At 39.9% G+C, this 16,895-nt stretch overlaps 1 protein-coding gene across 1 annotated transcript; it reads right to left on the bottom strand.

Annotated features, from left to right (window-relative positions):
- Positions 1-793: 793 nt before the first annotated feature.
- Positions 794-14,528, bottom strand: F3 (coagulation factor III, tissue factor). Its single transcript, XM_061630546.1, has 6 exons — positions 13,954-14,528; positions 9,528-9,642; positions 6,298-6,485; positions 5,032-5,210; positions 3,136-3,295; positions 794-1,658 (listed from the first exon to the last, which is right to left on the bottom strand). The coding sequence occupies exons 1-6, from the start codon at positions 14,021-14,023 to the stop codon at positions 1,513-1,515; spliced, it is 858 nt and encodes a 285-aa protein (XP_061486530.1). The 5' UTR covers positions 14,024-14,528; the 3' UTR covers positions 794-1,512.
- Between the last annotated feature and the right edge of the window lie 2,367 nt (positions 14,529-16,895).

Raw genomic sequence — 16,895 nt, 5'->3', positions numbered from 1 at the left:
GCTGTTTCTGGACCGGGATAGCCTGACCACTGTTGTCCACACACTAGTAACCTCTAGGCTGGATTACTGTAATGTGCTCTATGTGGAGCTGCCCTTGAGGTTGGTCCAGAAGCTGCAGCTGGTGCAAAATGTGGCGGCAAGACTGCTCACTGGAGCAGGGTATCACCAACATGTCACCCTGCTGCTGAAAGAATTGCACTGGCTGCCCATTTGCTAGTGGGCCAAGTTCAAGGTTCTAGCTTTGGCGTACAAAGCCCTATACAGCTCAGGACCAGGATACCTGAAAGACCGTCTCACCCCTTATATACCCAGTCGATCACTGCGCTCTGCTGGTGAGGGCCTCCTGCAGATACCATCTTATCAGGAGGTTCGTTCTGCACAATATAGGAAACGGACCTTTAGTGTGGCAGCACCTACCCTGTGGAATTCCCTCCCTTTGAATATTAGGCAGGCACCATCTCTGCTATCTTTTCGGCGCCTTTTGAAGACTTTCCTCTTTCAACAAGCCTTTTAGGTTGAGACCTATCCCAGTCTGCATCTGTGTTAGAATTGTTTAATATGTTTTTAACCCTTTTTTAAGGTTGTTTTTTAAATTGTTTTTAATGCTGTTTTGTATTAATGTATTTTAAGATCTGTTTTTATGAAGTTTTAAAGTTTTTTGGTGCCTTGTTTGCCGCCCTGGGCTCCTGCTGGGAAGAAGGGTGGGATACAAATTAATTAAATAAATAATAATAATACTTGACAATGAAAAAGACACACACCCCAATCAAAGATGTGCATTTTCCTTTGTTCCCATTTACCTTTATTTCTGAAAAAATTACATATAAGTTAGTACAATATATACAAATATAAACACCCATTTATAAAAATCATAAATATATTAACATTGATTGTAGTAAGATGAGTAATCTCAGTTCCATCATCTATATTTACAGGCATAAGCCATTTAAATAGTTAAGTTTGTCTCTGTCCAGCAGTTAATCATCAGTATAAATTTAAAGTGCTAAATCCTGACACATAACTAAATATGTACAGGATACCTGTTAATTCAAGGTGGATGCCGATAACGTAAGTTATTAACTTTGAAGTTTCCAAAATCAGTTAGAAAGCTTTCTCAGAGTTGATAGCACGTACCTTGATCTGGCTTATTGTAATGTTTTATATTGATTCACACCATAACACCTTGTATGAAGTCTGTCAGACTGTAGAAGCCCTTCCTTACAGCATTTTATAACCCGTACCAACAAATGTACCCAGAAGCTCTGATCTAAAGATATACCCAAAGTGCAAAAGAAGCAGTAGTATTTTCACCATATCTGTCAGCTAACACATTTTAAAACAGTTCTCACAGTTGTTACTGACAGTCTAAAACAGGTTTTTAAATTAGTGTTTTAACTATAAATGTTTCACAGAAACAGCAAATGTCAGTGGTCATTGCTTCCACAGGTAGGAGGTGAATTTCTTACGGAACTTGCAGCAATGATGCAGATTTGTCTTTATTATTTCCCCTCCTTATGCATTCAGAGGCATGCTCTCTTTTTTTGTTGGTGCAGCTTTTGATCTTGTGCATTTATACACAACCACAGAAAAAATAATAATTAGAGTGAGGACTCCAGCCGCAACAGCTATTATTATAAGAATTGCTTCTAATTCAAGACCTGGAGAAGAAACAAGATGCAAGGTCACTTCAAGCTTTTCACATGATAACTATTGGCTGTGTTTTTAGAACAAAAATGGGTTCCATTCATGAAGTATGTTGAGCCATTTGCCCTGAATGCTAACATCATAGAGCCATAATCAGGGCAGCACATTAATTCATGTCTCAATTTGTATTGGAACTGATATTTTTAAAGATGTTTTTATTGTTTCTTGTTTGCTGCTCTGGGCTACTATAAATGTATTATTAATAATAGTAAAATAAATCAAGGTTGCTGTTTTAACATGGAAAGCGGCATGTGGACAAGGAAACAGAACCATTCTCTACCTTAGCTCCCCATGTTTGCCGCTTCAAGTACTTTTCTTCCCAGTCTAGCTCACTTCCAATATTGGAAGAGGGTTAGGAGAAAAGGGCCCGAAGCAATGTAATAGGAGGAGATAAGGTGGGAGAGTTTTGAGCTCCCTTCACCAACACACTTATTGTTGATGAAAAAAGTTAGACAAGTGGCAAACCTGTACAAATAACAAAGTTGGTCCTGTCAGTCATGTGATATCTAATTGGCCTGTAGTCCTCAATGAAGCCACACTCCTTTAATATAAAAGGAGGCACTCCGCTAAGCATAATTTAAGAAGCAACAAGGAACATGGATTTGCTCCACTGCAACAATGTAGGACTCAAAACATGGTTACAATTTGATTACATATTTAGAACAATGATGCACATACAGCCTTTCTAGAACATTCAGATCCTCCATATTTAAGGCCTCAACCATATGCATTACATGGGAGCAAGTTCCACTGAAGACAGTGGCATTTGCTTCTGATTAAGCTTACCCAGACCTATGCTACATAGTGAGTATAGGAAGAAGGCCTTAGATGTGCAAAGAGGGCTATAGTACATTGGGGAATAAATGCCCCACAAATTCTACTCTGAGTAATACAGTCCACCTGAGACTATGATACTTTAGATATGACATTTAGCTCTTAAGGAAAATAAAGTTGGGTGATCCTTAAGGGGAAGGACCATAGCTCAGTGGCAGAGCATGCTTTGCATGCAGAAGGTCCCAGTTGCAATCCCCAGCATTATCAGGTAGGACTGGGAGAGAACCTTGTTTGAAAACCTAGAGAGCTGCTACCAGTCAATGTACACAATACTGAGCTAGATGGACCAATGGCCTGGCTTGGTGTAAGGCAGCTTTCAATGTTCCTTGTGAAAGGAAGAAAACAATCAGATGAAAACATTTTAGGAAAGGAAACTGTGCATGACTATGCCTGCAGTGCAAACTTCACAGCAACAAGAAATAGTTAAATAGTATATGCACCCAGGGCACACTTTATATCTAATTATATAATCAAGTGTGTGCATAACAGCTTACACAGAAAAGTCTAAACTGAAATCCATCAGTAAGGTTTTAAAGTAATTTGATAAGAATTGTTTATACACTAAAAGTAAAGATTATGGGGTCACACAATACATACCATCCAGCTCCTCCCTTTTAACACTAGTACATTTTTCATTGCTCTTTTGACTGCTACGGTTGTTTAAGCGTGATGGAATAGTTGCCTGGACATAGAAGCAGTAGCTCTTCCCTTGGTCGATACTAATTTCAAACTGGTTGCTTTTCGTATTTGCCCATTTCTACAAGCAGGAAAAAAACACACCTTTATTTGAAGATATATTTGCAAGTAATCTTGCTTTTCCCACTGAATACAGATTGTGAAAATCCAAAGTACATATGAAGTTAAAGGCCTAAAGGAGAAAAAGGACTTATCTTAAAAGTGATTGAGGGAGCAGGAAGGATTTTGAAGTTAATAGTTATACACTACTGTGTTTTTGTTGGTAACTAATTAATTTTATTGTACTGGTTTTATTTCAATTGATTGTTCTATGTATGTTTAATATTTATAAATTTCTACATTTGTTATTAATAAAAATAGCCTTGCAAACAACATTATATTAAAAGCAGCTTAAAAATATTTCAAATAAAAAAATATACTAGTTTAAGGTAAAGCCTTTAAAATAGATCTACTAGTAAATTATAACAAATTTAAGGAATATTAGTATCAACCTGTACTTTTATGTATTTTTAACATGACACTTTTTGTAAACATTTGATAAAAAATATGGACTTAAAATTAAATACAAAAAAGGAAGATAAATGTACGTTAACTTAGACTCCTTTAACTTTTTAATGCAAAGACATTGTGAACTGTATTTATTGGAAGTTCTGTTTATTTATTATTTAGAGTTATACTCTGCCCTTCAAATTATGGTGGCTTGACCATAAAATATGAAATAAGCAACACCAAAAAAGTAACTCTACAAAAGCAGCTTTCAAATAAAAACAGACCAACAAGAATGAAAAAAGCCTGGAAGTATAAGAACATGTTTGCCTACAGCTGGAAAAGCATCATAAGAAAATAAGAAGAGCCTGCTGGATCAGGGCAAAGGCCCATCTAGTCTAGCATCTTGGTTTCACAGTGGTTTCAATCACTTCCTTCTGGGAGTAATAAAAAGGTGTCCCCGCACTTGTAGTGCGAGTCGTTTCTGACTCTTAGGGTGACGTCTTGCGACGTTTACTAGGCAGACCATATATATGGGGTGGGATTGCCAGTTCCTTCCCCGGCCTTTCTTTACCCCCCAGCATATGCCGGGTACTCATTTTACCGACCACAGATGGATGGAAGGCTGAGTGGACCTCGACCCCTTTACCGGAGATTCGACTTCCTCCTTCCGTTGGAATCGAACTCCGGCCGTGAGCAGAAGCTTCAGCTGCATTACCACCGCTTACCACTCTGCGCCACAGAGGATCTGGGAGTAATGGTGGTATATAAATTTCATAAATAAATAATACCTTTTGGAACCCAGAAAGCAAGAACCGAGCACAACAGTATGCTCCCCACTTGTGATTTCCAGCAAATAGCATGCAAAGACATACTGCCTCAGAAAGTGGAGGTAGAATATAACCATTGTGGCTAATAACTATTGACAGCCTATTCTTCATTAATTTATCTCATATTATTTTAAAGCTATCCAAGTTGGTAGTCATCACTACTTCTTATGGGAATGGATTCCATCTGAACAGCCATTAGGTAAGCCTCTCTGGGGGCAGCATTCCAAAACCAGAGTACTACCACTGAAAAGTTCCTCTCTTCAGTAGCCACCCACCACACTTCACATGGCTGGGAACCTGAAGAAGAGCCCTCAGATGAGGATCTCAAAAGCATTGAACTTTCCCCCCCTCAGGTTATTGTTAATTTCTTTTAAATTAAAATGTTGTTTACATTGCCAACTTATAATTTGTAGTGTACTTATTTTAAACATTAAGAAAATTAAGAGATTAAAGACTTGGGGTATTGAAAACAGATGCTCACCTTTCCTGTACTCTGATCTTTCCAATAGTACAGTGTGTATTCTAGATCATGTTTGAAAATGTCCCTAATACTTTGGAAGCTTCCATTAAATCTGTAAGGAGTTAGTGGATCCTCTATCTCCACTTTCAAAGTTTTCTCTTTTTGTTCAAAAGTTTTGATTGTTGGCATTCCAATCTCAGCTAGAAGAAAAGTGTTTTATATTGATTAAAAGCTCCTAATGCATTTTATTACCAAATATCCAAGTTAACACCTTCACAGCACAGTCCTGAAAGGTTATGTGCTATCTTTCCATGGTATACTAAGGAGATGACTTAGGCAAGTCACAGGACAGGTATGGGGGAACCTTTTTTCAACCTGAGGGCAACATTCTCTCATGGGTTACCTTCTAGGGGCTGCATGCCAGTGGTGGGGCAGAGAAATTTATATGACTCTCACCGTTGCACAGTGGGCTACATTCCAGCTACATACACACCCCTACACATGTCTCTGTCTCTCTTCCTTTATGCAGAGGGACCCATGCTATGAAGGACACGTTCCCTTCAGGAAAAAGCACTTGAGGAGGGTGTGGCCAGGGAGCTGGTGTGGTCTGGGAGAATCCTGAGGGCTGGATAAAGAGGCCTGAAGGGCCATATATAGCCTCTGGGCCTGAGATTCCCCACCCCCATCATAGAACCTGATCCTATGACTGACTTGCTCACCATATAAGCACTTGCACTGAGGTGCACCACACAATGTCACAAAACATGATGTTATTAGCAACAAAAAACCCAAATAGCACTGTTTGGGGTCCTTTGTATGGGAGATCTTGGCAGCAGGCTAAGCATCTCCTCCAGTGGCCCAGCTGCAGCATGTTGATTGTCTGCGTAAGGGCCAATGTACATCAATGAGAATCCTATGATACAAACACTGGGTAAAATGCAGGACCAAATGAAATCCCAGATAGGATGGTCTTAGTAACAAACTGCACCATGGGACAAATAGCAGCAAAGGGGAAGGCAATTTTGACAGGAGAAATGGTGCAGAAGAAACATCTCTATCACTTGTCACTCCAGTCAAATTAGCCTCCTCCCCTTCCCACATTTGCAATTTCTGCAGCAAAATTTCAGAACAGCAAAGCCGTCAAATAGGATGCCTCCCTATATATACTTTCTGTGGATCTGGTGTATGGACAAGTATCTCAAGAATTTGTAAGTCTTGGAATCTGTATGCAGAGACCCATGCTGTGCAAAAGAAACAAACACAAAAGAGCTAATACATTCTCCTTACTTTGGGTGTAAGGTATGAACTCTGGAGAGACTTCATAAGACGGGGTATCAAAATCATCAACATCCCTATTTGGCACTACAGAATATACACGAGCAGTATAAGTATCTTTTACGTCCTTCAGCAGGTTTGTAACATCACATTCTGTTGCTGTAGTGTGAACGCACGTTTTCTTCCGAATTAATCGGTTCCTGTAAAGACCAAGAGTGCAATGTGTTCACTAATGTTTGCCCATGTAAGTCTGTATGAGAGGAGAGTCTGATTCAGCGAACTGTGGTGCTCAGAAGGAATTGGTAGTATTTTCATATCAGCCAAGTGCATCCTTTTTCACCTTTATCTGTATTATAATGAATCATGCCTGTTTCTGTTTTGCAAGCTGGCTCAATCAAATTAACAGAACCAACAGTGCCCCTGTCTGTGTCTGTTAATATGCAATAAAGTGTATAATTAGGGAAGATATCATACTGGCATAATGTTTCAAGCCTGTGAAATAATAAGAAATAGCCACTTCCAATAACTTTACGTACAGGACAATTATGTTGATTAAAGCAGGAGTAGGTAGCTAGAAAAGGCACAGCTTTTGGTATTTTTGTTGATATTCTGGAACACAGGAAACTGCCTTATACCAAATCAGACCAGCAGTCCATCTAATTCAGTATTTGTCACCAATGACTGGCAATAGCTTTTCAGGGTTTCAGAGAAGGGATAGTCCCAGTTCTAAATTGACTTTTGTACACAAACCATATGCTCTCCACTGAGCTACTGTCCCTCCCTGAATTGTTAATCATTAACAACCTAGTGTAATTCCTAGATATTATACGTCATAAAGTTTTACATTTCTTATGAACAATGTAAACTGTTTTGAGAAAGGGCTTTTAATATAGCTACCACAAGCAACTGGGCACTGAAATGGCAGTCTACAAAGGTTTGAAGTAAACACTGTACAGTATTTATCAAAATAATTATATCACACACCCAAAATATCATGTTAATTGTGAAAGATTCACCAACAGTAAGTATGTTTATACAAGGCAAAATCCTGGGGAGCCTTTTTTCATCTCATTGAGGATTATTACGTTGAGGTAAATGCACAGTGGCAATACCTGGCTCACTATAGTAACATTTACACTTATTTATTTATTAGATTTATATGCTGCCCTTCCTCCCAGCAGGAACCCAGGACGGCAAACAAAAGCACTAAACACATTTTAAAACATCATAGAAACAGACTTTAAAATATATGCCAGGAGGAAGGGCGGGATATAAATCAGATAGTAGTAGTATAGTTTATTTATATACCACTTTTGGGCCAAAAGGCCCCCCAAGTGGTGAACAACATATTATAAAACATAGTACCAAAAAAATTACATAAGAAATATACAGTAAAAATACAATGCATACAATAGATAAATCAAAACCGTATTTTAAAAATAACATGAACATTCAATCAATAATACCAATATTGTACCAATTACTCTTTTCCACATTCATTCCCATATTAATAATCTTCACGCACAGTACAAACACAAAGAGAGTTACTTAAAGGCATACCACAGAAATGGTTTTACTTCTGAGGCTTAAATTTCAAATAATAAATAAAATAATAAATAATATTAAAAAACATTCTCAAAAACATATTAAAACAAAACATTTTAAAAAACTTTTTAACAAAAGCCTTTAAAACATTTTTTTTAAGTTTAAAAACATATTAAAAAGCAATTCCAACGCAGATGCGGATAGGGATAAAGTCTCTACTTAAGAGTATTGTTGAAAGTGGAAGGTCTTCAGTAGGTGCCGAAAAGATAACAGAGATGGTGCCTGTCTAATATTTAAGGGGAGGGAAATTCCAAAAGGTAGGTGCTATTACACTACACTACAGGTCCATTTCTGCATATCTGCAGAGGCCCTCACCTGCAGAGCACAGTGATTGACCGGGTATATAAGGGGTAAAACGGTATTTCAGGTATCCTGGTCCCAAGCTGTATAAGGCTTTGTACAACAAAACTAGAACCTTGACCTTAGCCTGGTAGCTAATATGTAGCCAGTACAATTCTTTCAGCAGCAGGGCAACATGTTGGCAATACCCTGCCCCAGTGATCAGTCTCTCTGCCTCATTTTGCACCAGCTAAACAACGTCCAGACCAAATGTGCATCTTATTACTACCAAAAGTTAACAGTAAACACCACCATACAGTCTTTGTAAGATATGAAGTACAGTGCTATTTAAATTTTGTATGACAAGTTCTCTTTGCTTCTAACTATAACAAATAACTCAATCCAAAAGCAGCTACAAAAGTAATAATTTTGAGTATTTTATCTATCTTCATCTCCCTCTGCTGAACTGATCTGTTGAAGAAGACAGATGTCCCCTGAAGAACTTAATGCAGGACTTTGAATCTCATGCAGAGTCTAAAGCAAGGTGGGGAAACTGTGGTCCTCCAGATGTTAACTCCAACTCCCATCAGCCCCAGCCAGCATGACCAATAGTCTGGGATGAAAGACACTGTAGTATAGCAACATCTGGAGGGCCACAGGTTCCCCATCCCTAGTCTAGTATTAGCAATTGTGCCAAGTCCACTGCTTGGATTCTGTAGTTTGGTTAGATACTGCTGAGCATGCCTAACACACCTGCAATGCAGTACACATTACACAGGTCGTCTATAGATTTATACAAAGCTATAGCCATTAGCAAATTGTGGATTTGCATCTATGTGCAAGCACCCATATTAAAGTCCATCATATGTGAACTGCTATTTTGCCTTGGAAGCAACCGGGGAATGGAGAGAGAAAAAGAAATATTACTCTGCTTGGGGTCAAATCATACTTAAATTTAATATGAAAACAGACTTAACTAGAACTTAATGGAAACCAGAAAACTTTATGTACTGAGGAGAGGGACAAATTTCAAGCTAATGTAGGCAGACCTTTTTGAACTTGAGGCCAGAAAGTATCACATCTCAAATATTCTTCCCAAAACTTGCATTTGTCTGTGGGGTTTTGGAGCAGTGGTGGTGAGGTAAGTTAATATGTATGAAACTGCAACCTTACGCAAAGTCAGTGAAGCCAACTGTACTTACTTCCAAATAACTACTGCTAAGGTTAGGCCAGACCCAAGGTAGCATTCTTCGCATCCATATTCTAATAGGTTCACAACTCCCCACCTCCATTACAATTAAATAAGATCTGAAGTCAGCCAAGGAAAGAACTAGACAAAACCACCACATTCAACTTACCCATCTATTTCAACTGTATAAGCATAATTGACTGGCTTGGGCTCCCATTGTAGTATTGTCTTAAAATTGATGGATGACCAAGTAATGTTAACTGCTGTCAAAACTTCAGAGTTGCCTTTAAAAGTAGAAATAGAACAATGATTAATTAGGCAATACATGGCTTGCCCCATGCAGTAGAGTACTTTGTGCTACAAATGATTAAGGGTGTAACTACAACACAAACATATCAGTATACATCTGTTTAGCTTTCATGGCTCCCCACAAAGCTTACAGATGGCGCCAAAATCCCCAGCCAGTCTCACTTAACTAGTTCACTGGGAGAGAAGGACTGATAGTTAAGCCAGTTCAGATTTGTTGGGTAGATAAGCCCAAATATCTAAGCAAGGATGGGCAACCTGTAACCCTCCAGATCTTGCCGGATAACAATTCCCATAGCCCCTGACCATTGGCCATGCTGGCTTGGCTGATGGGAGTCGGAGTCAACACCTGGGGGGCCCAACGGTTCCTCATTTCTGATCGAAGATTTTGTCAGAGGAAAATGTGGAATCACACAGTCATTGCATTCATGGATGGTTAGTCTTTCATTGGCTGCTCATCATGTTGGATATATGGAAACTCCAGGTGTTGGGGAAAAGTAAAATGGAAGAGGGCTGTCACATAGAGAAGGGTACAGATTTGTTCTCTGCTGCCCCAGAGGGTAGGACTAGGTCTAATGGTTTTAAGTTGCAGGAGCGTAGATTCAGATTGGACATTAGAAGGAACTTCTTGACAGTAAGGGGAGTTTGGCAATGGAACCTACTGCCTAGGGAGGTGGTAGGATCCCCTTCACTGAATGTCTTCAAGCAGAGGCTGGGCAGCTATCTGCGGGAGATGCTCTAGCTGTGGATTTCCTGCTGTGAGCAGGGGGTTGGACTCAATGGCCTACAAGGCCCCTTCCAACTCTATGATTCTATGATTGCCTTCATGCTCTGCTTGTGGGCTTCTCTGCAGTATCTAGTAGGCCACTGTGGGAAACAGGATTTGGCGGACCTTAGCAAAATCCCTTTTCCAATGCTGAATATGCAGAGAAGGTTCCCTTACATATGTTCCACTTCCAGTTAGTTCTCTTTTCTATTTAGCACATTTATATGCTCCTCACAGCGACAACTTCACAACATTGTTGTATTATTCTGGGAACGGTCTGTTATTTTCCTCAAGCCTCAAGTCCATTCTAACGCTTGACACACACACACACACACACACAAAGTTTTATTAATAGGTTTCCTAAGGTTTAGAAGCAGTAATTTAGATTTTGGTCACTATATTGGCAGATTACATTCAGTTATGTGGATCATCAAGTTTATTTGCTAGGCACACTTCCACTCCATCTGTCTTGCTGAAGAACAAACCAGAAGAAAAATAATTCTACAGTGTAAAAATATACATAATCTGAATTCTTAACCAAATTTTTTGAATGTTTCTCTTTACAATGAATTCTGTCAGTGTCAGTTCATGGATAACATGTATTTTCTTACAATTATTATGACAATTTCTCATAATGTGCCTGTCTACAGTGAAGATGTACTGCTTAGCATATCCACTTCACAACAGTTCTTTCTAGAACAGATGTATCAATGCTCTGACTAGGAAATAAAATAAAAAAATAAGATAAAAACATGGGTACAATATTAAGACCACCAAGGAACAGTTTTAGAGGTAAAGTTTATGTTGAAGCATTTTGTGTTGAACTTTTAAAGGGGATAGTCCTTACACAATGTAGTGAATTTCTCTGGAATTAAGAATATTATTTAATTTATTAAATTTATATCCTGCCTTTCCTCCTAGTAGGAGCGCAGGGTGGCAAACAAAAACACAAAAAACACTAAAACATCTTAAAAACAAGATTTTGAAACATATTGTTGCGTGCCTCCCCAATCTCCGAGCGGTGAGACTTCAGGGGTCCCTGCGCTCGCCCTGGGCTTGGTTTCCTTGGGAAAAAGGTCAGTGTGTGTCTTTATGACATAAGGTTTATTTATTTACACACATTCCAACCTGAGCTTAGGGTGTAGGGGTTCAAGGCATCAGCAGTCCATTATCCAGCTTTTCCATCAGTGTTACAGGAGGCATCCTAAAGCCATGGTGCAGAGAGACCTGCCTGCCTGCCTCCAGAGACACGCTATGCACACTAAAACCACAAACCTCTTCTAGCCACAAGGAGGGGGGGGAGGCTCTCTTGAAGAGTTTCAATGACAAAAGGATCTCCCTGGCCCATTCACCAGTTGCTGGGCACCTAATGGACCCATTAACAACCTGGCCACTCTATTAGCTTAACAAAGGAAACTCATCTCTGGCCAGCAGAGCCAGCCCCTCACCCCAAGGCACAGGGTTCCAAATCAGAGGCTGGAAGGGGACCCACAGGAATCATCCATTCCAACCCCCAAACTCACAACAATATTAAAACAAAACATCTTTAAAAACATAAATAAAATATTCTGTTTTAGAAAACAAAAAAAATATAGGCTTAGTATCAAAATACCTTTATTAGATCTGACTGGAAACCACAAACCAGTGAGCTAACTAGCTACCTTTAGAAGGTGAGACAAACTGGATAGCCATTTTGTTAATAACATGGTTGCAACCACAGTGCACGTGTTAGAAATAAACATTCAAGAACAATATTAAAGATCCCTAAAATATTAAGGGTCCATTAACCATTACCAGACAAAACCCAGTTCAATAACTAAAACAAAAATGTCCACTCCTGAGGTAGTTCCTACATTACATGGAATGATGCAATTAGAGATTTAATGAAATTTCTAAACATTTCATATTCTACTCTCTATTCTGAGCAATAAATTTATTTCATGTAAATAAAATATCCACTTCTGTGGTATCCACACCAACCAAATTCACACATCACATAGGACTAGACAACTACAATGCCATCAAGCCTCAGAACCACCAAATGACACACATTCTGGTAGAAAATGGTTTTGTAGAAAGAAGGTGGAACACATGGGGTGTTTCTAGACAGGTGTGTATTGCGGGATCAGTATTCCTCATGAATGCAGGTTTTTCACATGACATGGTTGGGATCAAAATTCCAGTCTGTATTCCCCACATCCTCCCATTCAATCTGGATTTACCGTTTCCACAGAAATTCTAATAAGTTGCAATATATATCGCCGACTCACTTGACCAGTTTTAAACCTTCTCCTGGAAGCACCCCTGGATCATCATCTAAGGCAACCCAGCAAATAAAATTCACACCTGATGTAGGCCTACATGCAAACCATGCAGCAAGCTAGAAAGGGTTCAAAGCACACACATATTCAAAAAGAAAGAAAGAAAGAAAGAAAGAAAGAAAGAAAGAAAGAAAGAAAGAAAGAAAGAAAGAAAGAACGAAAGAACGAAAGAACACATGCTCCAGTTTCAATTCTGGTGACAAATTGGTTTCAGGTAGTGACCCAAGCAACAAAGTTCATATGCCTCCTGGGGCAAAATGGGACCAATCTAGTAAAGCAACAAAACATCCAGACAGTATACTTCCTGGAATCCCTTTTAAGCAGTACCCTATTTAATGGGGAAAAACTGGCCAGAACAGTAAGTTCCAAGGAATCCCAACTGACAAGTCACATCAGACAAAATGAATTTTTTATATATACAATCCCATTTATTGCCCCAGACAGTCACTGGAACATGGATTCTTTGGTTAGTTTATGGAATCACTACATGAACCCCAACCTTTGTGGCTCAAATAATCAGCTTGGAAGCCTTAAAAGCTGTTCCTCTATGCTACTTTTAATTTTTTTAAAAAAATAAAGGTTCTCCCTGGAAATAATTAATATTGAAAAGCTTGCATATCTACAAATATTGTTCTTGAGAGTCTCTAACATCCCCCATAATAATCTCAACAACTTTGTTTACAAAAAATGGCTAGTGCAGCCCCATACCTTTCAGGCTATTTCACCCTCCCCATTTGGAAGAGTAATCATGTTTTTGTCTCACCCTAAACTAGTAGCCAGGTAAGTACATATAGGACTGCGGACGCAGCCTGGCCCTTCCAGCAAAACAACATATAGAGTCCTGGCAACCCTTAAGGATAAACGCCTTAGTTTATTGTACTATGAGCTACGGCTGCAATCCTGTACAAGCTTAGATGGGAAGAAGATCCATTAAAAAAAACACAGAGACTTTCTTCAAAGTAGACATGCACAGGACTGAACTATGCAAGTCCCTACCAGAGTAAAAGTTTTAGGAAGCTATGTGTGTGGGGGGGGAATCCTGCAATGTTTTACGTCGCGTTAGGAGCATCCCCATTGGAACAGGAGTAAATTGCACGGGATTTCCTGCATCCACTCAATTCCATGAGGTGAAGAGCGCAGGTAGAGCCATTCCAGAAAGGCAGGGGGGGGCGCGGTTCCGCCTTCACGCAACATCCACTTACCCGAACTGAGGTGAACCAGGAAAAGCAGCGTGCATAAAAGCAGCGCTCCGCTATACGTCGCGCTGGCCATCCCACTTAGCGATAAGGCGCAAAGACAGTCTGGTGGAAAGAGAGAAACTCAGGCAAAAACCGTTTGGCTGCTGAAGCGGGAAGATAAGTGAGAGTGTGTGTGTGTGACTGAGCGAGTGAAAAAAGTCGGCTAAGGAACTGGGTTGGAACTTTTATAGTACCAGCCCCCAGGAAAGTCCGGAGCAGACAGAGAGGATGGCTAGAATCTGAGTCACCTAGCGGCTGGCTGTGATTCAGCTCCCACACCCCCGCTATGCAGACAGCCGCTCCTTCTCCCCGGTACATGGGCCAGGTGAGCGGAGGGGAGGGGTGAGTGAGGAGGTTCTCCGCCTTCTGCCCAGGTGCCTTAACAAGGGATGAGAACGAGCGACGGGAGGAGGACGTGGGCACAGGACGAGGCACAGGCTGCTCTGGGGAAAAGAAGAAGCTGAGGAGAGTGGGAAAAGACTTTCGACCCGAGCCGGGTGCTTCTTTTTTACCCCGCCCCTTCTTGTCTTCCTTGAATGGCTGCAAAGGACACGACCCCGGCGCCATGGAAGCGAGCGCGGAAACTCCATCTCCCTTCAAAGCCGGGGAAAACGAAGGTTAATAGACACAAAACTAACCGCAACTGCGCGCAGTTTGCCTGTTGCAGAAATCTTGAAGGTCATTTAGTTCACCCTCCACTGCTTTTCAGGAAACCCGCTCACGTCTCGTTGAATGGGTACAGCAAATCCAGCCTAATCGGTTCCTGTTTATACCTATTGGGAGGCGCTACAACGGAACTGCGCGAGGTTTTTGTTTTTTCATATAGGCAGCTTTCGTATATTTTTCATAGAGAGGTTTAATGTGAACCTGTTGATCAAATATCACAAATGAGTCGTTGACAAAAGGTGTTTTAGTTATCTGTTTACTGGATTTTTCCACTGTGGGTAAATCTAGGTTAAACAGAGGGGAAAGTCCTTGAATAAAAGATGAAATACAAAATAGATAAGGTGATATCTTTAGATATCAATCTCTGTGAATCCAGGAAAACTTCTGCCATTTTTTTTAGCTGCACAAAACTGTGAGATGGAATGCAAGATAAACCATACATCAGTTAAACAGGCTGCTTAGAATGCAAATGTTTTCGCTTCAATCCAGCATGTGGGTGGGTTCTTAACTCCTACTGAACACTGCTGAAGTCATTTCAGAAGGTGCCTTTCCACAAATAAATATGTCAAAAAGAAGGGGGGGGGATATGAGAATGCAAAGATTGCCAACCGAATATTTATTCAAAGAATTTGGTTTGTGAATTTATTAATTTTGGCGTCAGAGGCCCTTCTTCATGTGCCCCCTCCAAAGGAGGTGCGGAGAGTGGCAACATGAGAACGGGCCTTCTCTGTGGTGGCCCCCAGTTTGTGGAACGCTCTCCCAAGGGAAATACACCTGGCACCATCATTATCCATCTTTAGATGCCAGGCAAAAACATTTCTCCCAGGCATTTGGTTCTTAACTTTGGAAGGCTTTTGGAGTGCTTCTGTTGTGTAACCTTCCTAGGAAGGGTTGCTCCACTGCCTTATGCACTGTTTTGTTTTTAACTTTGTATATATATATTTAAAATATATTTTACTTTAATTTTTTTGTTAACTGTGTGCATATGCATGTAGAAAAGTGACTAACAAATTTAATAAATAAATATTTATATACTGCCTTGCATTAAAATAATATCAAGACAGTGAATGGGATAGTAGTTTTAGAACAGCTGTAGCTAGAAAGATGCTTAAGGGAGCACATAACATAGTGCTTCAGTTACCACTGTGAGATACAAAAATAATACCTTTTGAGATGTAAAAACTATAGAGAACTTATTGATCAAAGGTCCGCTATCCTTTGCATTATTTGAAAGACAGCAACATTGAACACAATAGGGTTTCCTTCTGTATCATGCTGTTTATCTTGATGTGCCAGTATGGTATGGGATATCTCTCTAATGCAACATGTGAACAAGCCTATTCAATGCACCACTGCAGATATTTCAGACTGAATACCTATGTGCTTGTTTCTTTGAAAGGCCTACCAAGTTGCATTTTTATTGGACTAACTGTTAATTCAGTTCCATTTTGTGACTCTTAAGGGTGTGGTTATTTTTTCCTCCTGGCCACTTATACATTCACTAATCTGGATCTCATACTTCAAATAGCTACATTTTTTCATAACTATTTTTTAACAATTCAGCACTCTAGGGTTTGGGTCTGTTGCTTTGCAGTAGGTCACATACTTTGCATGCAAGTTGATTTCCAGGTATCTTCAGTGAAATGTATCTCAGAGGGTGGGACTGGGAAAATATCTTTTGGTTCAGACATATTACATGTAGTGCCACAATTATTTTCCCACACTTAATTAAAAATGCAGTGCAGCTGCGTTTGGTTTCACATTAAGCAGAGGACTAGTAGAGGGGCATTATTTCACTTTTTCATTGCTGGACATTTGTCTGCGTAAGATCTCTCCCTGCTGCGGGAATATGTTGGAACAAGCTGTTTCGAACAAGTTCTGATCCACTTGTTATTCTTAGAGATGTGGATCAGGTCATTTCAAACAGCTGTATATCATTGGCTAGGTGGAACAGTGGTCTTACTTGGTATAAAGGTTATGCTATACATTGAATTTGTTGCTTGGATCACTAGTGTTCAGATTCCCCAGATGCAGGTACACAGGTGTCTAAAGATGCAGTTACAGGTACACTTTGTCTGGGTACAGCAGAGAACACTAGTGTAGAAGGGTATGTTGGAAGATTCAGGACAAATAAAAAAGGACTTCTTCACACAGGGCATAGTTAAACTATGCAGTTTGCTCCCACAAGAGGCAATGATGGCCACTAACTTGGATGGCTTTAAAAGAGGATTAGACAGATT

Source organism: Rhineura floridana, chromosome 6 (genome assembly GCF_030035675.1).
Source record: "Rhineura floridana isolate rRhiFlo1 chromosome 6, rRhiFlo1.hap2, whole genome shotgun sequence".
NCBI lineage: Eukaryota > Metazoa > Chordata > Lepidosauria > Squamata > Rhineuridae > Rhineura > Rhineura floridana.
Note: the sequence above shows the minus strand (reverse complement) of the source record. Positions and strands in the feature narration are given on the sequence as shown.

What these genes read in the sequence shown, in the direction of transcription:
- F3 (XM_061630546.1), bottom strand. Translation starts at nt 14,023, where the DNA reads ATGGCCAGCGCGACGTATAGCGGAGCGCTGCTTTTATGCACGCTGCTT. An exon ending in TATACAGTTGAAATAGATGG is followed by an intron (nt 6,486 to 9,527) that starts GTAAGTTGAATG and finishes TGGTCTTTACAG; the next exon opens with GAACCGATTAATTCGGAAGA. An exon ending in GTTCATACCTTACACCCAAA is followed by an intron (nt 5,211 to 6,297) that starts GTAAGGAGAATG and finishes CTTTTCTTCTAG; the next exon opens with CTGAGATTGGAATGCCAACA.